The 19,408-nt window shown below is 48.3% G+C and overlaps 2 protein-coding genes across 2 annotated transcripts; both read right to left on the bottom strand.

Moving 5' to 3' along the window:
- Nucleotides 1-2,343: 2,343 nt before the first annotated feature.
- On the bottom strand, nucleotides 2,344-3,343 carry LOC135453521 (merozoite surface protein 9-like). The gene is made up of 4 exons (XM_064724661.1): nucleotides 3,297-3,343; nucleotides 3,077-3,201; nucleotides 2,613-2,669; nucleotides 2,344-2,491 (listed from the first exon to the last, which is right to left on the bottom strand). The coding sequence occupies exons 1-4, from the start codon at nucleotides 3,313-3,315 to the stop codon at nucleotides 2,447-2,449; spliced, it is 246 nt and encodes an 81-aa protein (XP_064580731.1). The 5' UTR covers nucleotides 3,316-3,343; the 3' UTR covers nucleotides 2,344-2,446.
- A 4,969-nt stretch (nucleotides 3,344-8,312) lies between these two features.
- FAM114A2 (family with sequence similarity 114 member A2) lies at nucleotides 8,313-18,718 on the bottom strand. The gene is made up of 14 exons (XM_064724749.1): nucleotides 18,625-18,718; nucleotides 17,348-17,553; nucleotides 17,040-17,136; nucleotides 16,503-16,598; nucleotides 16,098-16,210; nucleotides 15,008-15,142; nucleotides 14,683-14,841; nucleotides 14,212-14,335; nucleotides 13,170-13,249; nucleotides 12,456-12,584; nucleotides 12,121-12,260; nucleotides 11,310-11,382; nucleotides 10,722-10,775; nucleotides 8,313-10,000 (listed from the first exon to the last, which is right to left on the bottom strand). Exons 2-14 carry the CDS (start codon nucleotides 17,549-17,551, stop codon nucleotides 9,902-9,904), a joined length of 1,503 nt encoding a protein of 500 aa, XP_064580819.1. The 5' UTR covers nucleotides 17,552-17,553; nucleotides 18,625-18,718; the 3' UTR covers nucleotides 8,313-9,901.
- Nucleotides 18,719-19,408: the final 690 nt, after the last annotated feature.

The following is a 19,408-nucleotide window of genomic DNA, read 5'->3' as shown; positions in this document are numbered from 1 at the left end:
TGGCTGCTGGAGGAGCCAGCTGGATGCTCACACAGCCATTCCTGGGTGTGTTTGGCTCTTTGCCCTTGTGCCACAGGGATCTGGCTGCACAGGCAGGATTTCCAGAGAGCTTGGTGCAATGGCCTGGAGCAGGGACTGTAAAACACGAGCAGAAGACTTCACCTAGTGCTCACCATGACCCAGCACTGCAGGGAGTGCCCAGCGCTGGCCCTGAGCACGTGAAAGTGCTGAGATTTGGGGCAGTGTGAGGCTGTGGGGTCAGCTCCACACAGACATTTGCAGGCTCCCATTATGGGAGTTAGGGCACAAGGCACAGAGGACAATTTCAGGGCTTTTAGATTAAATACCTGACAGCTGGAAAGCAGAATCCCACTCCCATGAGATGCAACACCTCAGCTCCAACTGAGCATCTACAGGCGGGCTTAACCTCAGAGTCTGGCACACCATGCTTGAAAGGTTTCCAACCTTTATCTTGAAAAGCAAAGGCATGACCTCTCCTTTTCATGTCCAAACACAGAATTTATGCCAAGATATTCCCATCCTTTAGTAGCATGGCCTGAGGGGACTGTAAAATTCTGCAACTCCGTCTACTATTTGGAAGTAGTTTGTGTCTTGTGCAAGAGTCCTGTGTGCTTGCACAGAGGGAAAAGTAAAATATGTAAAATAACCCCACACAGGATTATTTTACATTAATGCACCCAAGGGTTCATGAAGCAATAAGGCAGTTAAAATCAATCCTTTCCTGCTGAAGCCAAACCAGCTCACTGAAACCCAGCTTAGCTTTTGGGGTTGTTTGTTTTTCCCATCTTCGTGTTTTCCCTTTAATCTTTGTGCTGGATAATTAAGACAACATTCCTCAGCATCTTTCCTGCTGTTTGTTGTGCTTATACAAGAGCTGGCTGCATTTGTTCCACAGAAAGAACATCCAAAGCCACATTCTGTGGTTTCAAGTAAAATCCTCCGCGGTGTTGACTTTTAATCTCGGGTTTGCCTGAAATCTGCATTACTCAAGAAAATACTCATAAAAATAGACTCCTTAAGGGAAGCAAACCAAGGCAGCAACACAGCAGGGAGAGCTCATGCTCAAGTTTGCATTGAAGTTTTTATTGATGGTGAGGCTTCTGGTCTTGTCCTAATACTGCTGGCGGCAGCACTGAGTTGGACTGCTGGCCCTGTGTCCTGCTCCGACGTTCCTTTTGCTGCTGGCTGGACCCTGCCAGCATCCAGGGCTCCTGGTGATCTCCCTGTCCCCGATGTACTCCCTGTCCCTGGAGCGCTCCTTGATCCTGGAGCGCTTCCTGTCCTTGGTGCTCTCCCTGACCCGATGCTCTCCCTGCCCCCAGTGCCCTCTCCCTGTCCCCGATGCCCGATGCTCTCCCTGTCCCCGATGTTATCTCCCTGTCCCCGATGCTCTCTCCCTGTCTCCGATGTTATCTCCCTGTCCCCGATGCTTTCTCCCTGTCCCTGATGCTCTCTCCCTGTCTCCATTCTTTCCCTGTCCCCGATGTTATCTCCCTGTTCCAATGCTCTCTCCCTGTCCCCGATGCTCTCTCCCTGTCCCTGATGCTCTCTCCCTGTCCCCGATGCTCTCTCCCTGCCCCCCATGTTTTCCCTGTCCCGATGGTCTCTCTGTCCCCAATGCCCTCTCCCTATCCCCAATCCTCTCCCTGTCTCCCATGGTGTCTCCCTGTCCCCGACGCTTTCCCTGTCCCCGATGCTCTCTCCCTGTCCCCGGAGCGCTGCGGGAGCCTTACAAAACAGCCGAGCGTTATGAAACCCGCGGCCCCGCTGCCAGACGTCTCATTCCCGGTAGATGGCGGTGCCAGCTCATTTTTCCTCATTTTTCCCGCTTGTTTTTCTCCTGGCGCCGCGCCCGATGCCAGCGCTCGGCGGGGCTGGGGATGGATGAACGGGCGCGGCCCCTGCGCTGGGGTCAGCGCTGCGAAAACAGAGAGGTTTGTCGGGTTCTTCCCCCCTATAACTGCTTTTCGTTTGTTTTTGATAAATTTGATATCAGTTTTATCCGCTCAGCACAGCTCCCGGTGTCTGTCCCTGCTCACGCTGCTCCATCCCACAACAACAGCGTGCAGGGCACAGGGAGATGCTGGTGATGCCAGATCTGGAGGGACTCTGCAGAGCCAGGCAGACCGAGCCCACAGAGCCCCTGCATTTCTCTCCAGACTCTGTCACGGTGTTGTACAAGACCTGCTCGCTCAGGTCCCACTCCCCACCTGTTATTGCCTTTCCTTGAGTGTTTCCTTTTCCAGAGGGACAGATAGCGCTGGGTAGGCAGCGTGACTGGTGAATAAATAGCATTTATCTTTGGAGATCACAACACCTTTATTTGGCTAACAGTGGCCCAGTCGCTCTCCAGCTCAATTTGCCATTTCCATCTCCACCTCCTCAGCATGGCCAGGGCGTGCAATGCTGCTCCAGCTCTGCAAGACTAATCCTTGTCCTCCTTCTCATCATCCTTGGCAATGCCTTGGTCCTGGGGCAGAAATAAAAGGGACAGCATGTGAGGGGAGTGCTGAGTGCCCCATCCCAGGTGTTTGGGAGCATCCACACTGGGGTTTGTAGGCGCAAACCCCACAGGGCTGGGCTGGGGTTACCTCCTCTGAGTCACTGTCAGAGCTGCTGCTGCTCCTGTCCTCCTCCCCATCTCCCTGCTGGGGTGAAGAGAGAGGGAAGAGCATCACTGGGAGCCCTGGCAGTTCAGAGTCAGGAGGCAGAGAGATTTCTGGTCCTGTGGGTATCTAGAGCCAGGCTTGGCACCCCTGGTGCTGCTGTGGGACTGCATGTGACCATGGCAGCACAGAGCTCCCCAGAGCCAAGAGCAAGGATTGCAGTGTGTGCAGTGCAGGAGCATTGCTGTCCTCACCAGCATCCCATTTGGAGAGGAAAAGGAGGGAGATCTAAGTAGGAATGCTGGGAACAAATTGTGGGAAAGCCATGGACACTGGGATTTCTAGGCTGTGGGCAGCACAGCTCCATCTGCTACAGGTTTGCCATGGCTCAGATGTGGCTTCCTCTTACAGCCAGGATGTCAATGGTTCTGGAAAAACTCCATCCCTACCTTTTCTTCTTCCTTCTTCCTCCTCTTCTGCTTCTCCTTCTCCTTTTCTCCCTCAGTCTTTTCCTTCTCCTTTTCTTCCTTCTCTTTCCTGTCCTCCTCTTTCTCCTTATCCTCCCGTCCAAACCCTGCAGCAGGGCACAGAGGAGGGTTCATTGCCAGCCTGCAGCTTCCAGCTCACACAAACCCTGCAGGTGCCCCTGGGCCCACACCGAACACTCACATTTCAGGATTGTCGACATTTCACCAAGGGGCACGAGACGGTCACACCTGGGGAACACAGAGGACCTGAAGGAGCAATAAGAGAGTGGAGGAAGGTGAGTTTTTCAGGGATGAAAACACCTCCCTGGAACATTCAGTTTTTACAGAGGCCCTGTGTAATTCCTACTCCCCAAAACAGCAGGGGCAATCTGTGGATGACACAAAACCCAAAAGAACCAGACCTTGTGCCCACCCAGGCAGCCCCCTCTGCCCAGAAAAGCAGCAAGTGGAGAGGGATGGAGGCAGGGAAATCTCAGGGAAAATGTGCAGGGAGATGTCACAACCCCTCACCATAAGCAAATTACAGAAGTATTTCAAATTAAATGAGGAAGAAACAATAAAGAGCAGGTGTGGGGGCTCCTAGGAATCCCCAGCAGAAAGGACACCCTCCCTGAGGGACAGGGTGATGGCAGAGAGGGAGATGGAGACAGCAGCAAGCAGAGAAGAAGCCAAGAGCAAGGGTAAGAAAACTCCCAAGCATTGATTAGGTGCCTGAAAGGTGACAGATGAAAAGAAAGCAAAGGAAACAGCTTGCTTTAGAAATAGGAAGCCCAAACAAAGCCTAAGAAATAGCCTGGGCAGGTCAAACCCTCCCTCTCATACACAAGCAGGGCAGCAGGGGTGAGGGGATCAGGTCCCTTCTGCTCAGTGGAAGAGCAGATCCACCCCAGCAGGCAATTAGGGAATAGTTTCTCATCCAGCCAGTGTTGGAGGGAGGCAGAATATTAATGCTTCCTTTTAATGGTTTTTAGCCACAAAATGACATCATCTGGTTGGTGTTATTGGCCCTTTGAAGGAGGCAGTTGCAGCCTGTGAGCCGATAACATTGATTTGTATTTTCTAGGCAGCTTTTAAACCCCCAGGATGCTGCAGGGGAGCAGGAAACCAGTGGGGTTTGGGGTGGCACAGGGGGAGAGGGAGTTTGGATGGGAAGGGAAGGGAAGGAGTGTGGGAAGTGACTGATAGAAGATGTAATCAGTGCAAAGTTAAAATCTAATTAATAATGAACAGCAATCTAATTCATCTCCGTAATTAAGAAGTGCAACTACTAATTGAAAATAATCACATTTTAATCTGAAATCATTAAAAAGAATCAAACATTAACAAAGGAAAAGGCAGCCCTGGGAAGGGATAGAAGAAGGTGCAGGTGATGCTCTGACCCTCACCAAAGCTGCCCCATGGCTCCCATGGTGTGCCCAGCCCCAAATCCATGAGGATTCTCCTGTCTTGTGCCTTCACTGCCAGAAGGGAGCAGTTGGGGAAGGCACAGGACACAGATGGGTACAGATAGGGATGGCACAGAGGTGGACATGGAGCTTGGCCCTAGGAGATGGACAACCAGACCAAAGTGCAGCAGCCAGGGCTGGGAGGGGATGGCTCTGCCCCAACACAAGCCAAGAAATGCCTCTATGGGGGGCTAAACCCCTTTAATCCCCCCCTGCACTGCTACCTCGGTCCCTGGGGACCAACCCTGCTGGTTTCCAAGAGATGGGGTGGGCTCTGCAAGCCCTGTCTGGGGGAGCCACCCAGCACCTGTGCACCTCCTGCCGTGGGTGCTGCCTCCATGGGTGCTGCCTCCATGGGTGCTGCCTCCATGCCAACCCTCAGCTTTTTCCCTTTCCATCCCACCCCGGACCAGCAGATCTGGTTTTGCCTGTTCCTCTGGAGCCTCACATTTCGCACAGGCAGGTTTGCCTGCCCCAGATGAGCTGGTTTCCTAAAGCCCAGGCAGAAAAACTAGCAAAACCCAGGGAGCAGCTGATGGTCCCCATGGAGCAGCTGCAATTGTCCACGGCCAAGCTGGGCACGAGGTGCAGCTGGCTCAGAGCAGAGCAAACCTGTGTATTCACACCCTGAGTGGCCTTACCCCTCCCCAGGCACAGCCAGCTCACACTGAGCCCTCTCCCATCTCAGCCAGGGGACTCAAATCCTTCCCACAGAGCTCAGGCCCCCATTGCCATCCCCAAAACCACATGGAGCACGAGCACCCCAGGGATGCTCCTGCTGCCCCCTCATCCACCCCACTGTCCTGCTCTGCTTGCCCAGCCTGTAAAACACACAAGTGAGTCTCAATTCCCTGCCTGGCACAAGGGAGGAAGGGAAGGGCCTTACCTGGAGCTGAAAAAGCAGTGATCTCCTGGATGCCTGGCTGGCAGCAGCCAGGGCTCCGGGTATTTGAGGGTTGCGGTCTCCTCCCCAGTCCCACTTTTGGAGCAGAAAAACTGGCTCTGCCATCCGTCACGGACAGCACATGACACCGGAAACGTGACCAGTCCCACTGCTCCCCACAGCAGGCATTGCCTCCAGCACAGGCACCAGCACAAAGACCTGCTGCAAGCAAGTCAGGGCAGCTCTGGAGGCTGCAGACATCCATGGGAGCCAGGCCTGGCTCCAAGAGAGCACTGGGGATGCAGTCTGGGAATGTGCAATGGTCAGGACGGACAGAAGAGGGGTTTTGCTGTGGGTGGGAGGTGTCAGGCAGATCCAGGAGGTCCAGGCAGAGCTCAGCACTCCCAGCTCCCTCCAAAGCTTGTCCTTGCTGCTGGCTTTCACTCCAACATGTCATTAAGTAAATACCTGTCAGCAGAGAGCAGTTACCAGCACGTCTAAACACTTGCATAATGTGCCTTCCCTCTAATGCAATGCCCTCATTTCTAACAGCGCCAGTAAGGGATAATAACAGCAACAATAGTGTCAGAAAGGGCTTGTGTACCCAGCTAATTTGTTTTCCCCACCTAATAAAAGGAATTAGCTCTCCTGTAAGATTTGTCCCATTTAACGCCTTCAACTCTACAACAAAGTTGCTCCCACAATGATTTGACTTTCATTTACAGTAATTGCAAGGTGTTTGCAGCCCCCTCCAACAGAGTGAACCTAACTCTGGGTAATCCATGCAGGGAGTAAGCAGCTCTGCAGGAGTCACTTGTCCCAAAAACCTGGCCATTTCTGCCCCAGACCTGCTCCACCACAGCCTGCACTGGCCGCAAACCCAGAGCAAGGATCCCATTGGTAGGTCTAGGTCAGAAATGAGGGATGGATTTTAATGTCCAGGGAGGATAAACCCTGGAGCAGCTCAGCCAAGCTGGTGGCAGAGTCTCTGTCACTGCCCAGTTTACAATCAGTAGTTCTGGTCTCTTACAGAGAGGCTTCACTCACACCCAAATCACTCATGGAGCTCCTGCTGCCAGCACTTGGTTTTGGGATAAGCACTGGCAGCAATCCCATCTGTGCCAGCATGGCACAGCTGCCAGGTCAGCACAGCCAGTGAGCTTGAGATGATGGAGATGGGCACATGGAGCACCCTGAAAACAGAGCCAAGGTGTTGGGATCTGTTTGGTGTTGGGACCAGCACAGGCATCCGACCCACACCTCTGAGCAGCTCCTGCCATCTCAGGAGGATTCTCCCCACAAATACCAAACTCAAACTTATTTTTAACTGGTGGCCACATTGCTCCCTCCCTGCCAGCCCCAGCTGGGCTCAATGGCTGATGCCTCCAGCATCCTCCAGTGAGAACAGCCCAGGGGACAGCCCTGCCATTGCTCTCTGGACACGGGGACACAAAGTGACACCCACGGAACCAGGACCACCCTGCCCAGCAGGCCAGGCTGGCACCAGCATCTCCCTGCAGCAGGACAGCAGAGGGACAGCCAGGGACACTCCTAGGTCCTGGTCTCACCCTGCAGTGGGCACAGAGTTGCTCTTGAAGGAGGGAAAGCAGCCTGCTAGCCAGCACCAGGGCACAGTAACCTTGAGCTGCTGTCACAGGAGACTCCCAGAAAACAAAAACATGGACTAGCACAGAACAGGCCACTTCTGTCCTCTGTTTCTGTGCCAAGGAGCCTTGGACTACAGAACATTCATATCTGCTTAGGTCACATCATGGCAGACCACTCTTTATTTTGGATTCAAAGAACACCCCTGAGAAGGAAATGCCAGAGCCCTCCTCCTCCTCCTGCCACGAGCTCCCCCATTCCTGCCTCTGAGTCAGACCCTTTAATTTGTGCTGTGGGTGACCTGGGACAGGTGTCCCTTTAGTCAGGGCCACCAGTGGCAGCATACCTGCTGCTTCTTCCAAACCAGGGCAACTGCTCATCCTGCTACTGACCATGAGTGTTTTAATAATGGAAATGGAGTCCCTGGGAAGGTGGCTGGCAAGGCCTGGGAGCACATCCCAAAGCCCATTGGGAAGCCCAAGCCTTTTTTTTTTTGTTTTAAACCTTTCCACAGCAGCTGCCAGGAAGCAGCTTTTACAGCTGCAACTAACAGAATCACTCCCAAGGAAAGAAAACAATTGTGGAAGGCTTTTTTTGTTTCCCCTCCAAGTCACTGCCAGCATCTTAGCTGACTCTTATCTATTCTCAGCCACCTCTCACCTCCCCAAACACTACCAGAAGTGTTCAAATTACTGTCAGCTCTCATTAGGTTCACACAGAAGGCAAGGCCAAGCAGGAAGACCTCCAGACAGTTGGATGCTGAATTCTGATGAATCCTTTGGGTAGAAAGACTTCAGCAACCATTTTTTTAACTGTTTTTGTTTGTCTATTGCAGTCCTTGCACTGGCACACAAATGAAGCTGGTGCACGTTTGATTATTGGCTGCTATAACAAAATCCAGGTGGCACATGACTGAAGGAATTACTGTCTGCATGTTAAAAAAAAAATCACCTCATTTCCTTTAATTATTAAACTACTCTACACTAAAGAACTGCAGGTCAGTAGAATTTATCTGCAAAAAAGCAGCTGCTGCTTCATAAAACTCCATTACCTTCATTTCTTCTCTTCTGACATTGCTGTACATTTTGGCTTTTTGGCAGGAGCAAAGCTGCCTTTTTGCACTGACACAGGAACTGGGAGCTCCTCTGTGGGAGCTCTCACTCCCAGCCTGGGTTCAGAGCACTGTTTTCTGCCATGAGAAAAGTCCCAGCTGTCCTGGCCCCAGAGCTGCACCCAGCTCTGCCCCAAAAAACACAATCAGGGCTGAGAAAAAAACCCCACAGTTCTTTTATTTCATTTTTGCCCACTGCTACCATGATAGTTTTTAACTGAAACAGTTGTCAAAACAAATCCTTTATTTTATAATGCTATCAACCAAAAGAAGAAAAAAATACAGATTTTATTGCAGATTTTTTTACCCCGGACACCCTCAAGTCCAGTTTTAAGATGCCAGAAAAAGCTTTCCCTTTTGAGATCTGATCAGTCTAACCATGACTAAGGCAGGGCTTTTTCCATGTATATAAATAAAATCAGAGCATTAGCCAAAAGGTATTCTAATACAAAAAAACATTTCTCTACTGCCCAGCTAGAGCAGAGGAATGTTCTAAGCCTTCAGCATAGCAGAGATGTGCAAGACCTGCTAAAACCCAGAGGATTTTCAAAAGGGGATTTGAGCATCATTGTTACCAATGAGCAAGTGCAGAGGCAGGTGTGACACTCAGTCACCTCTGATTAGCTATTATGGACTTCTTGAAATTCCATTTTAGCTGTGCATTTCTACTCTTGTGATTCCAACAGAGGCTGCTGCCTCCCCATGGGCAGGCTCAAAAGATAAAGGAACAAAGCAGGGATCTTGCACAGCACAAAGAAACAGATACCATACATGGAGCAGCTTCTGAGGCAAATTAGGACTCCTACTAACAGAACCAAATTGCTGCCTCTCTCCCTGCTTTAATAGATACCTTCCAAGAAGGAGCATTGCATTATAGTGTTTTTCCACAGAAAGAAGACAAGCAGTATGTGAGTCTGTGAACAGTCTGTGGCTGACATGTCAAGCTGCACTGAAAAATGGGAATCCTCCTGCTGAATTCTCTCATTAAAGTGCCCAAACACGAATCAATCCCTTTTAGTCAGTTCTCATTTATTGCTATAAAGCCAAGTACCTGCATTCTCAGGGCCAGATCAGCATTTTCCCAGCTTGTGCTGAAGCAAGCACAGCATGAGAGAATGAGAAACAGCCCCCTGGTGAGAGTCCCTGTCCCACATCCCTGAGTCAGTACAGGCATCTTCAGGAAGCTGAGCTTCTCTCCAGCAACAGCCTGATCAGGAATTCTCTCTGCTCTGTTCTGCCCAGTCTAGGAACTGCAAGGTTCATAATGACAAAAATTTGTCTTTTCTTGCACCTCCTATCTAATATTCACTCCAACAGGAATGCAGAGCTATCAGGAACCCAATTATGTCTGACTTAAAAATCACACCATGATTTTAGCTAACTAACTAGCCAGCTGCTACTCTTCTCTTCAGCACTGGAGAAGCTCTCTGGACTGTGAACACAAAGAGCTTGTTAACACATACAGCAGAGAGATTTCAGTGAAAAGACACAGACAGTCCATGAAACAGAGAAGCAATCTGCACTTTAAGTCTGTCACGTTGTCCACCAGCCTGGACTATGCTAATCACATCTCTCAGTGTGCTGTAAGAGCTGTCATTGCCAGACTGCACTTAATCACCATTCTTGCAGCAGCAGTGAGCAGAGTTCATCTTTTTCCCTTTAATAAGAGCCATTACATCATTCTCCAGCAAGGAAACTACGAACTGGGAAGGTCAAAAAGTTCTTAATTAGAAGGATTTTTATTACTGTGATAGTTCCGTTCTAGCCTCAATAAGAGAGATCTGCAGCACAGGCAGCAGGAGTTGGAAGGCATCTTGGATATAGGAAGCACTGTTTGAAGCCTGTGAAAAAAAATCAAAATACACACATGAATAGCCATGCTACCAATCAGCTTTACTCACCACATATTCATTTCAAACAGCATTGATTATTGCACAGAAAAAACAGAAGCCTAGTGCTTGCTGGATTTTAAAGGCTTCATTCTAGAAATCAATTTTATGTCAAGTTTTTGAGGGGCTTTATGCCAGTAGGCAAAAAAAAAGCAAATGGCTTAAAGACTGCCAAACAAGATCAGTTCCAATCCAAATGCAGGATACTGTTCTCAGTAAGAGAAGAAAAGAGTTTATTTCTAAGTGAAGCATAGCATGCTGTGGCAGGAAGGAAGAGCACATGAAACACCCCCTTCCTACCACACCTCAGAGCTCTGAAAGCTTGAGAACCAATTTAACAGTAAGGAAGTGTTAGGACTCTTGTATGCTAATTTCTGAACTTGTCTAAGATTTGAATTTGGACATTTAAATGCTAAAAAATCCAGACTGCTGAATTTAACATGTGTCTCCTGACCCATCATAACTGTGAGCTGACACTCACTCTTCACTAAGTAACTCATCTTTTGTGCAAATCTACAGACATTTATCAAAACTTTCAAGTTATTAGACAGGTAAGCACAATTTTAGACCATGGGTTAGAGAACTTGGCATGCATAAGGATCCTAAAGTAGGAAGAAGCAGCACATCTATTTTTAAAGTATTAGCTTAAAGTTTTAACGTTAGCATAACTGACCTCCAAAAACACTCCAGTGATTAAGGGATTAAGCACATCTGCTTTCTCTTTGACCTGCAGAGATCAGACATATATTATCCTGATTGAAAATTTGATCACATTTCTTCAAGCAAGATAAAGCTAAACCCTCAGTGACTTTAAAACCACCACTGCTCCCTTACCTAGAGGAAAGCTAAGCCACAAACTGAGCAGCCTTGTAGCATGCAAATAAGAACAAAGAAATCTGCATGTGCCCAGCACAGGTCAGGTATGAATACACATCACATCTTCAAATGAAATGGAGACAAGTGGGGACTATACAGACGATGATACCATCTTCAGGAACACCTCAGTGCTTTGGAAAATCCACAACAGGGTCACATTTCATTTGTCTCTGTCTCCTTAGCACTGTGAGCATCAATTCTCACCCTCACTCTGTGCCAGGCCCTCAAAAGCTCAGATGCCACAGTTTGAGGAACTCTGGCCTAAAAGATCAGCTAAAAACTGCATATGTAAACACCAAAAACAAAAAGCAGTTCCTGGCAAAGATCCCAAGGCTGTAATCAAATAAGCACATCTCATTCCTAAGAACTGTGGTGTAACTCTTACCCCTGCAGTTGTTAAGCATGTTGTGAACTCTTTAGAGAAAGCTGACAGTTCTTTACACAGCATGATAGTCAATCTGAGGAAGAAGACAGGGAAAACAATGAAGTAAACACAAGATTAAACACAAGTAAACTCAAGATTAGGTTTCTTTCAGCATTCCTCTAAAACATAAATGCCCTATTTCTATGCTTACCAAGTTAAAATAAACCAAAATTTATATAAATGGTGTATGAAGATTCAGAAGTTTCCCAAATAAGATAGAGAGAGAAAAGATGAGGAAATAAATAATTAAAGCAGAAGATCTTAAAGAGCACTCAGAGGACACACAGCCATTCCAGAAGGAACAGTACTAACTTGCCTTTTTTTACAGGCAAGTGTCATTTTCTGAAATAGAAAGTACTGCACATTTCAGACACATGCCAAGTGTCTCCTGTGCAGTAATTTTGCCATCTCATGTACCAAGCATACTAAATGATTAACAAAGAGGAAATCAGGAGTCACTTTGTGCACCTGTTTTGTCATGTTTTAAATCTCTGCCTACTGACTAGCACAACCTTAATGCAAATATTCTTCTAGGCTACACAAAGCTTTCAAGAAGAGCTTCCTCTTACTTATCAAGAAATGCCTTTAAGCTGGAAAGAGACAGCTGAGTTCTGTTGGAAGATAATGATGCCACCATCACAAATTTGCCCAATTCCCAAATTTAAACACCTATGCAGAATTCAAGAGCCCTGCATTGCATGGATTTCCAAAGAATTATCAGACAGTTTAATCAGTAATTCTATGCTATCCATTTACTGAGACATGCACTCACTGTGACAGGGACTTGGCTCTGTCTGTGGCTGTCACCTCCTGTTTCTGACCATAGAGAAACAAAGCTGCAGTTTTGTGAAACATTTCAATGGAGCAGGCTGTCAGTTCTGCCAGGCTTCTTATGGCAAATGCATGAATATCCTGCAAGAGTGACAAAAATTCTGCATACTACACAAAAGCTAGCAGCTTTTATTATTTAAAACAAGTCAATCACACAACATACTATCACTGCCCTTTCAGACCTCAGAACCCACACAGAAATAGAAACACACAAACCCTGTGAGTCACAACTGTAACTCAGCAGCCAGATATTCTTTTCCTTGATTACCCAGTTACCTCTACTGATTTCTTAGCATCCTGGTCACCATCTCTGGATTCTACTTCTTGGTTTTCTTCATTTTCTTTTTCTTCTTTAGGAAGACTGCTGTTGAATTGTGCTATCCACTCATGAGCAGATGTCCTCACCTGGAGCAAGATGTGCCATAATATTTAATGACTGGAATGAAGGCCCCTGCACACCACAAGACAATGGAGCAGCTACAACTCCTTTTGAGCTTCTGAGAAGAACCAGGACAAATGATCCCAGTGCCTTCAGGGTTTTGCAGAAGTTTGGCTGCACTGATGCAGTTGAGGACATTTGTTTCTTTGGCACCAGGGGCTGGAGTTTACCAACAAGACCAAGCTATCAGAGGTGCTTTAAAAACATGTCTGCAGAATGCTGCTGCCACTTGGTGGATCTGAAGGGTAGTGAAATGATGGCAAAAAAGATGAAACTTCCTCACACCAGCTTCTGAAGACAGTAAAATGAGGTGCTTAGCACCAAGAGCAGGCCTTCAGCTCATGACTGTAGGTTTTTTCACTGTGGTGGCTGAAGGCTCACATAACTCTGCCCCATAAAGTTGAAGGCACACCTCCTTTGCCTACCATTGCCAAAAGATGTAAAATATGGCTTGTTTTCATGCATTTGATATTTTCACAAGCAAAGCAGGTGAAGAGAAGCCCTTCCTGTGAGGAAACTCTCCAGCTTTTAGAATATGGAAAATAACTCACCGTGATCACTTTGTCTGGCGTGGAGGAGATGTGCAATTCTGAAAACAACTCTGTTACTTCTTTTGTGAACTCTTCATCTCCTAAAGGACAGGAAAGGTTAAAGAATCCACACAAAGGACAGATTTAGGAATAAGCAGCACTTCAATGCACAACTAGTTTTGCACAAGTCTGTCAACTATTTTCTTAATTTCTCTGTGAATCATCACCTCAGGCAAGAATGCATCAAACTCAGTCTTTTCAAATACGATTTCTAAGGTAAGTTCTGCAAAGGTGGAGACATCAGTGCCTGAAGGTTAGTTCCTGCTTTCTCAGTTCTGGCTTTGTAGCTAAGGTAACTCCTTTTTTTTTATTTTTTTATTTTTTTACAGGCAGCCTTTTATAACACACTAACTTGCACGTCACCTTGGAGAGTCTGAAATATCACTTAGAGCCTATGGTTCTCCTATTATATATGGCATAGCAGATGTGAGATCCATTATGTGCAAATATAAAAGATACATTAAATGTTGAATGATAGCAAGTGCAGGTGTGTAAGCCCTCCCTGATGAGCATTTAGGTAAAAGCAATGCAAGAAATTTACATTTAAATCCATGTAATTCTCAAGAATCAGGGCTCTTGTGTGCGAAGGTACCTCTGAATCTTTTGCTCTGTGTGGCTAACTCTCATTTAAAAAACAAATAAAAAGGCTTTTGCTCTCCCACATGTTGGACAACTCTGTTCAGTTTTCCCCTCCTGGTCAAGGAAACCCACTTTATCTCTGAATTAGCATCTTGGCTCAGGGTCAGTTGTATGAACTGCCCATGAGTCAAACAACTCTAACCCTGCTCTGGCAAGAAATCATTCCTGCTACAGGATTACTGCACAGCTTCTCAGAGGTGAAGGGTGTTGCTACCTGTCACGCCCTTGGACAGAGATAGCTTTAGGATTAAACATCCAGCTAAAGAATAATTTAAATTTGGCATCATGCCCATTGCCACTGATCAGGGCTGGCTGGTTCTGCACTAGGACCAGCTTCTCTTCTCAGAACCTGGGGGTCTCTTACCCTTCTTTTCTTCCTCTTCTTCTTCAAAGAATTCAGGCAAAGAAAATGCTTCTTTGAGTTGCTCCATTTCCTCCTTCAGTGTGTCCAACTTCTCTCCAGAGAGGGCATTCAGAACTGCTTTCACCTGGTTAAGGGCAGCACAGCCAAGAAAGAATCAATAAATCCATCCAACAGGATGGAAAATACAGGCCAAGGTAGCAAAGCAGCAGGTGTGAGGAGAGTAACTTGTGAGAAGTTGGAGGACTTGAACTGCAGGAACTGAGGCTGGGAATGGCTTTAGGAGCTGAGGACAGGACAAACTGCTCCCAAGGTAAACACCAGATCCTAATGCAAGGATCAAAGTGAAGCTCTGTAATCATTTTACAGCAAGTTCTGAGCACTTGATTTTACATGCATATACATATATTTCTTATCTTTTTTCCCCTGCTCAGCTGAACTGAAAATAGAAAGCAAAATGCTCAAGGCCATTACCTTTGATTCACTCTCTCTGGAAAGCATCTCTAAGGCCTCCAGATGCGAAAGACCCTGAAACTCATCAAACAGTAACCCATAATGGGCTTTCTTCTCAGTAGCCATGGTAACCTCGGTAGCTGTCTGCTGCTCTTCTTTCTCCTTCGCTTCTCTTAAGACCTGAAAAAGAAAAGCAGAGGCCTCGTGACAGTGCCAGGAGATAAAGAATACAGGAGGAGAAGGCTTTTGGCTCAATAGCAAAAAATGGCTGCTTAATGATAGGGCCACAAAAGAAGGGAGAAGAGATGAGAGAAACCAATGAGGTGCTGATAGGGAAGTGCTGTACCTGAGATAATGTAGAGGTTCTGTTTATGAGGCCCTTTGTTTTTTTGAATCCAGGGTCTCCCTCAGCTATTACATCCATTGTCTTTTTGCCGATGAATTCCAAGGCATCCAGACCTCCACTAATAACACTTTTACCCTGGGAATCAGATTTGGATAAAGACAGCACATAAAACTCAGAGAAAATTACCCAATGGAAGAAATTGAATTGGGAGGGTTTTATCAGCAATCTTACAGTGTGCACTCACATAAAAGCCAAATTGGTCCCTGTCACCCTAAATTCAACTCTAATCATCACAAAGAGAGCAGCAGGACATGGAAAGAGCCACAACACATTATCACCCAACAGCTTATTACAGCACCCAGACAGCTGCAGCAATCTGATGGGAAATACATTTTTTTAGTTTGTGAACAAGCTGGCTCTCAGCACATTACAGAATTCAGTTCTCATCCTTCCAATGAGAAAACACCGGACCTGTGGATTTTGACTGGTAACTTTTGTTTGAGCCTTAAAAGCAAAAAACAGAAGCCAGCTTTCAATCTGCAGCTCTTTCAGATTCCCAGGCAAATTGACAAGACAGCAGATCACAAAAGCAGTTTCTAAGGGTAATGGCTTCCTTTGAAGTGCATTTCTCCTGGTCACAGGAGCAAGCTGATTTCCAAGCCAACTGAGCTAGTTTCACATCGGTTTTTTGAAGAGGAGAATGAATTTCATCTCTAGTTCTGTGGAAATCAGTGGAAATGCTCCAGGAATGAGTCTGACCCTGCATTTAGATGATACTCCAAAGGAAAGGCAGAGATGACAGGTACAGAGGTGACATGCACAGAAATGCACGCTCTGCACAATCCACCACTAGGATTTTTTTGTCAGGCACCAACGTTCAATACAGAACTATCAAAATTCATAACATCTTTCACATTAGGTGTCAGTAAAGCAAGGCCCAAGATAATGGTTTTCTGAAGGCTGGAAGAGTTTATCACCATGCATCCCACAACCGTCAAAATTAAGTTTCTTCTTACAATGTTTCAGATCAAAGGCCAAAACCCCAAAGCTCCCTTAAACCCATTTTCTCCTGCATTCCCAACTCACTCACTGTGCTTTGGACAGCAGTAGAGATGGTTGATAAAACTTCAAGAGCCCCAGCAATAGGGAAGGAGCTGCCATCATCAGCTGCATCAGCGTTGCTGGCAGCAGGATTCTCACTTCCTGCATTAGAAGGCAGAAAATTAACTTCCTGACCTCCAAAAAATAAAAGATCCTGTCAGCCACAGAGTGGAGAAAATCATCAAACACCAAATATCAGCTAGGAGCAAGCCTACAATTCAGATTATGTTCCTCCCTACTTCTCAGAGGTAACAGAACTAAGCAAAACAGTATTATTTAAATGATTTTATTATCATTCTCAAGGTGCAAGGTGCAGAGTAAGGTGATGTTATTTTGGGGCTCATTATGTTGTGAAAAACATTGCAGGGCTGTTCTCATGCAGTACAAAACTGACCTCTTGCACCATCTTTAGACTCTGACGAGATTTCAGTAGGACTGGGGATCCCAAGGGTTGTTTCTGCTTTTTCTATGACATTTGAAATACCTTGACCTAGAGAAAATAAAAATCAGAACAGAAACAGGATTAGAGCTGGATATTCTTTTTTATTATTCTGGATTCCTTCTGTTCAAAACAGTTTAACCAGCATAAAAACATCCTTCTATCCACCTCACCTACCAATGTAATGAACCAAGGTTTCATCTTAGCTTTTAAATTAAGTTGTAAATATTGGCAGAATATTAGTTTAAAATACCAGGTGAAAATTACAGAAACGCCTTAAAAACCTGAAAGTAATTCTGCCTGTGCATATCTCTTTAATCTCACTGTACCTTTTGGTTCAAGCTTTTCCCATTACTTGAACAATTCTCTTGACATTTTTCCAATAATGGCTGCTATAACTGAAATCCTCTTCTCCAGAAACAAGTTCTAAAGCACCAGCTTGAGACACAAAACATGATTAAAATATTTATCAAATACCAGAAAGAGCCTTACCTACAGTAGCTACGGTAGCAGACGCAGTTGACAGAAGAGATTTCCCCCAGCTTCCCCAGTAGCCCCACCCTGTCTGAACTGCAGGAGGATCTGAGACCTTTAATGAAGAAAAACACAAGACTGATGTAGGCATCATGGTGAGGGAAGGAACACAACCAGACTGACTTGTGACTTTTGTGCAGCTTTTTCATTTCAGAGAACAGCAATGTGAATTTTCAGAAAGGAGTGAGGCTTACGCTTGGAGTTCTCCTGTGCTCAAAGCCATGAAATGTGAAGTCCCATCTTTCTGAGCAAGCACAGGAACTTACCTTGATGGTTTCACCTGCAGGCTTTTCTGTGGCAGCAGAATGGCTTGGGGGCTTGGGTTCAGGTCTTTTCCGAGTCACAGGCACAGTCTCTTGTTGTTTCCCTTCACTGCTCTCAGAGCAGCCAAGTTCCTCTGTCTTCTGTTCATTTTCAGCTTTGTAAGAGGTTTCATCTTTCAGATTTTCACCACTGTCTTCCTCAGACATGACTACAAACGTCCACAGAAAGCAAAGCAAATAACATAATCCCTCCCTCGCACTTTGACATTAGATCAACAGCATCACATTGGTGTTTTAAATAATTAAACACAACGGCGTTGCCACATGTACCCACATGTGTGCACACCAAATTACGTCTGACTCAAAAATAGCATACTTGGAAGTTTAAAGTCCCACAGGGACACGTGGCTTTATCTAACTGACACACCCTCTCCACAGCAAAATAAACCAGCTTGCTAACTCTGAAAAACAAATGAAGGTACAAAAGGGCCTCAGATAACTAAATCAGATAATTAAATGAATACATGTCTCACCAAAACAAAAGTGAAAACAAATCGCTTGGGATGGCTGGGATGGCTTGAGGAGTGTAGGAATTAAATGGGGACAGCAGTCAGAGAGCTGAGCAGGCAGGGAGGCAGCGAGTGGGTCACTCCTGTACCTGGGGATGAGCACGAACACCCCCAGGAGCCGCGGTGAGCTCCAGCCGCCCCAGAGCCGGCCCAGCCCCGCGGCCCGGGCTCGGGGAGCCGGGAGCCGGGAGCGGGGCTGTCCCGCTGGGCCCGCCTGTCACCCCGCCGGGCTCCTGTGACAGCACCTGCGGCTCAAGTGCCTTGCAGGGCAGGCAGGGACAAGCCGGAGCCCCCAGGATCACACTGGGGTGACACTGCTGTGTCCCCTGTCACTGATGCAATCGGGGCAGCTGGCCGGGCCTCAAGCGAAGGAAAGTGACAGCTCCGACTGCGGGCTGGGCACTGCCACCCCATCTGCCGGGACCCCCGGGTCACCCCCGGCACCCTCCTCATCCCGCAGCCCTGCAGGCCTCCCTGTGCCTCCGCTTCCCAGGGAGACCCCCAGAGTCCCCTGACCCCCACACGGGGCTGTCCCATATGGCACCGCACGTTCCCTGAGCCTCCCCGTGGGGCTCCTGCCGCACACGGAGCCCGCCAGGTGCCCGCACCGCCCCGCCGTGGCCCCGCCTGCCCCGCAGCGGTCCCCAACGCCCGTTTGCCCGCGGGGCTCGCTGTGCCCCGCAGAGCCCCGGACCCGGTGCCAGCCCTCACCGTCGGCGCTCGGCGCGGCCCCCGCGGCTCCGGGCGGACCGAGAGCAGCGAGGCCGGCGCAGAGCGGCCCCGGCGCTGCCCCGGAAGCGGCCTCGGCTCGGGGAAGCGCGTCCGGGCGGCGGGGCCGGCGGCGGCGGCGGCGGAGCTGCGGGACGGGCCAGGCCGGGCCGGGCAGCCTCGTCCCGGTGAGAGCGGCGGTACCGCCAGGTTCACAGGGCAAGCTCGGGGTCGGAGGGCAGCGGCGGATGGGGAGGCTGCGGAGCCATGTCCTGCCTCGCTGTTTTGGCGTGGAAATAGGGGCAGTAGAGGCAGGTTTGGAGGGCAGCGAAGGCGGCGGAGGGCCTCGAGGGGAAGGCACAGGAGGAGCGGCTGAGGTCACTTCGTCTGCTCAGGCCGGAGAGCTGGAGACCGAGGGCAGAGCTCATCGGGGTCTGCAGCTCCTCACGAGGGGCAGCGGAGGGACAGCTCGGATCCCTGCTCTGTGTGATAGTGACAACACCAGGGACGGCTGGAGCTGTGACAGGGGAGGTTTGGTTGGAGATCAGGGAAAGGTTTTCCCCCAGAGGGTGCTGGGCACTGCCCGGGCTCGCCAAGGAATGGGCAGGGCCCGAGGCTGCCCGAGCTCCAGGGGCGTTTGGACCGCGCTGCCCGGCACGGGCTGGGACTGTTGGGGTGTCCTGAGCAGGGCCAGGAGTTGAACTGGATGATCCTTGTTGGTTTTCTTCCAGCTCGGAATATTCTGTTTGTGTTTCTGGCATGACATCATGCCCCAGTGACACCAGCC

This window comes from Zonotrichia leucophrys, chromosome 13 (assembly GCF_028769735.1).
Source record: "Zonotrichia leucophrys gambelii isolate GWCS_2022_RI chromosome 13, RI_Zleu_2.0, whole genome shotgun sequence".
Lineage (NCBI taxonomy): Eukaryota > Metazoa > Chordata > Aves > Passeriformes > Passerellidae > Zonotrichia > Zonotrichia leucophrys.
Note: the sequence above shows the minus strand (reverse complement) of the source record. Positions and strands in the feature narration are given on the sequence as shown.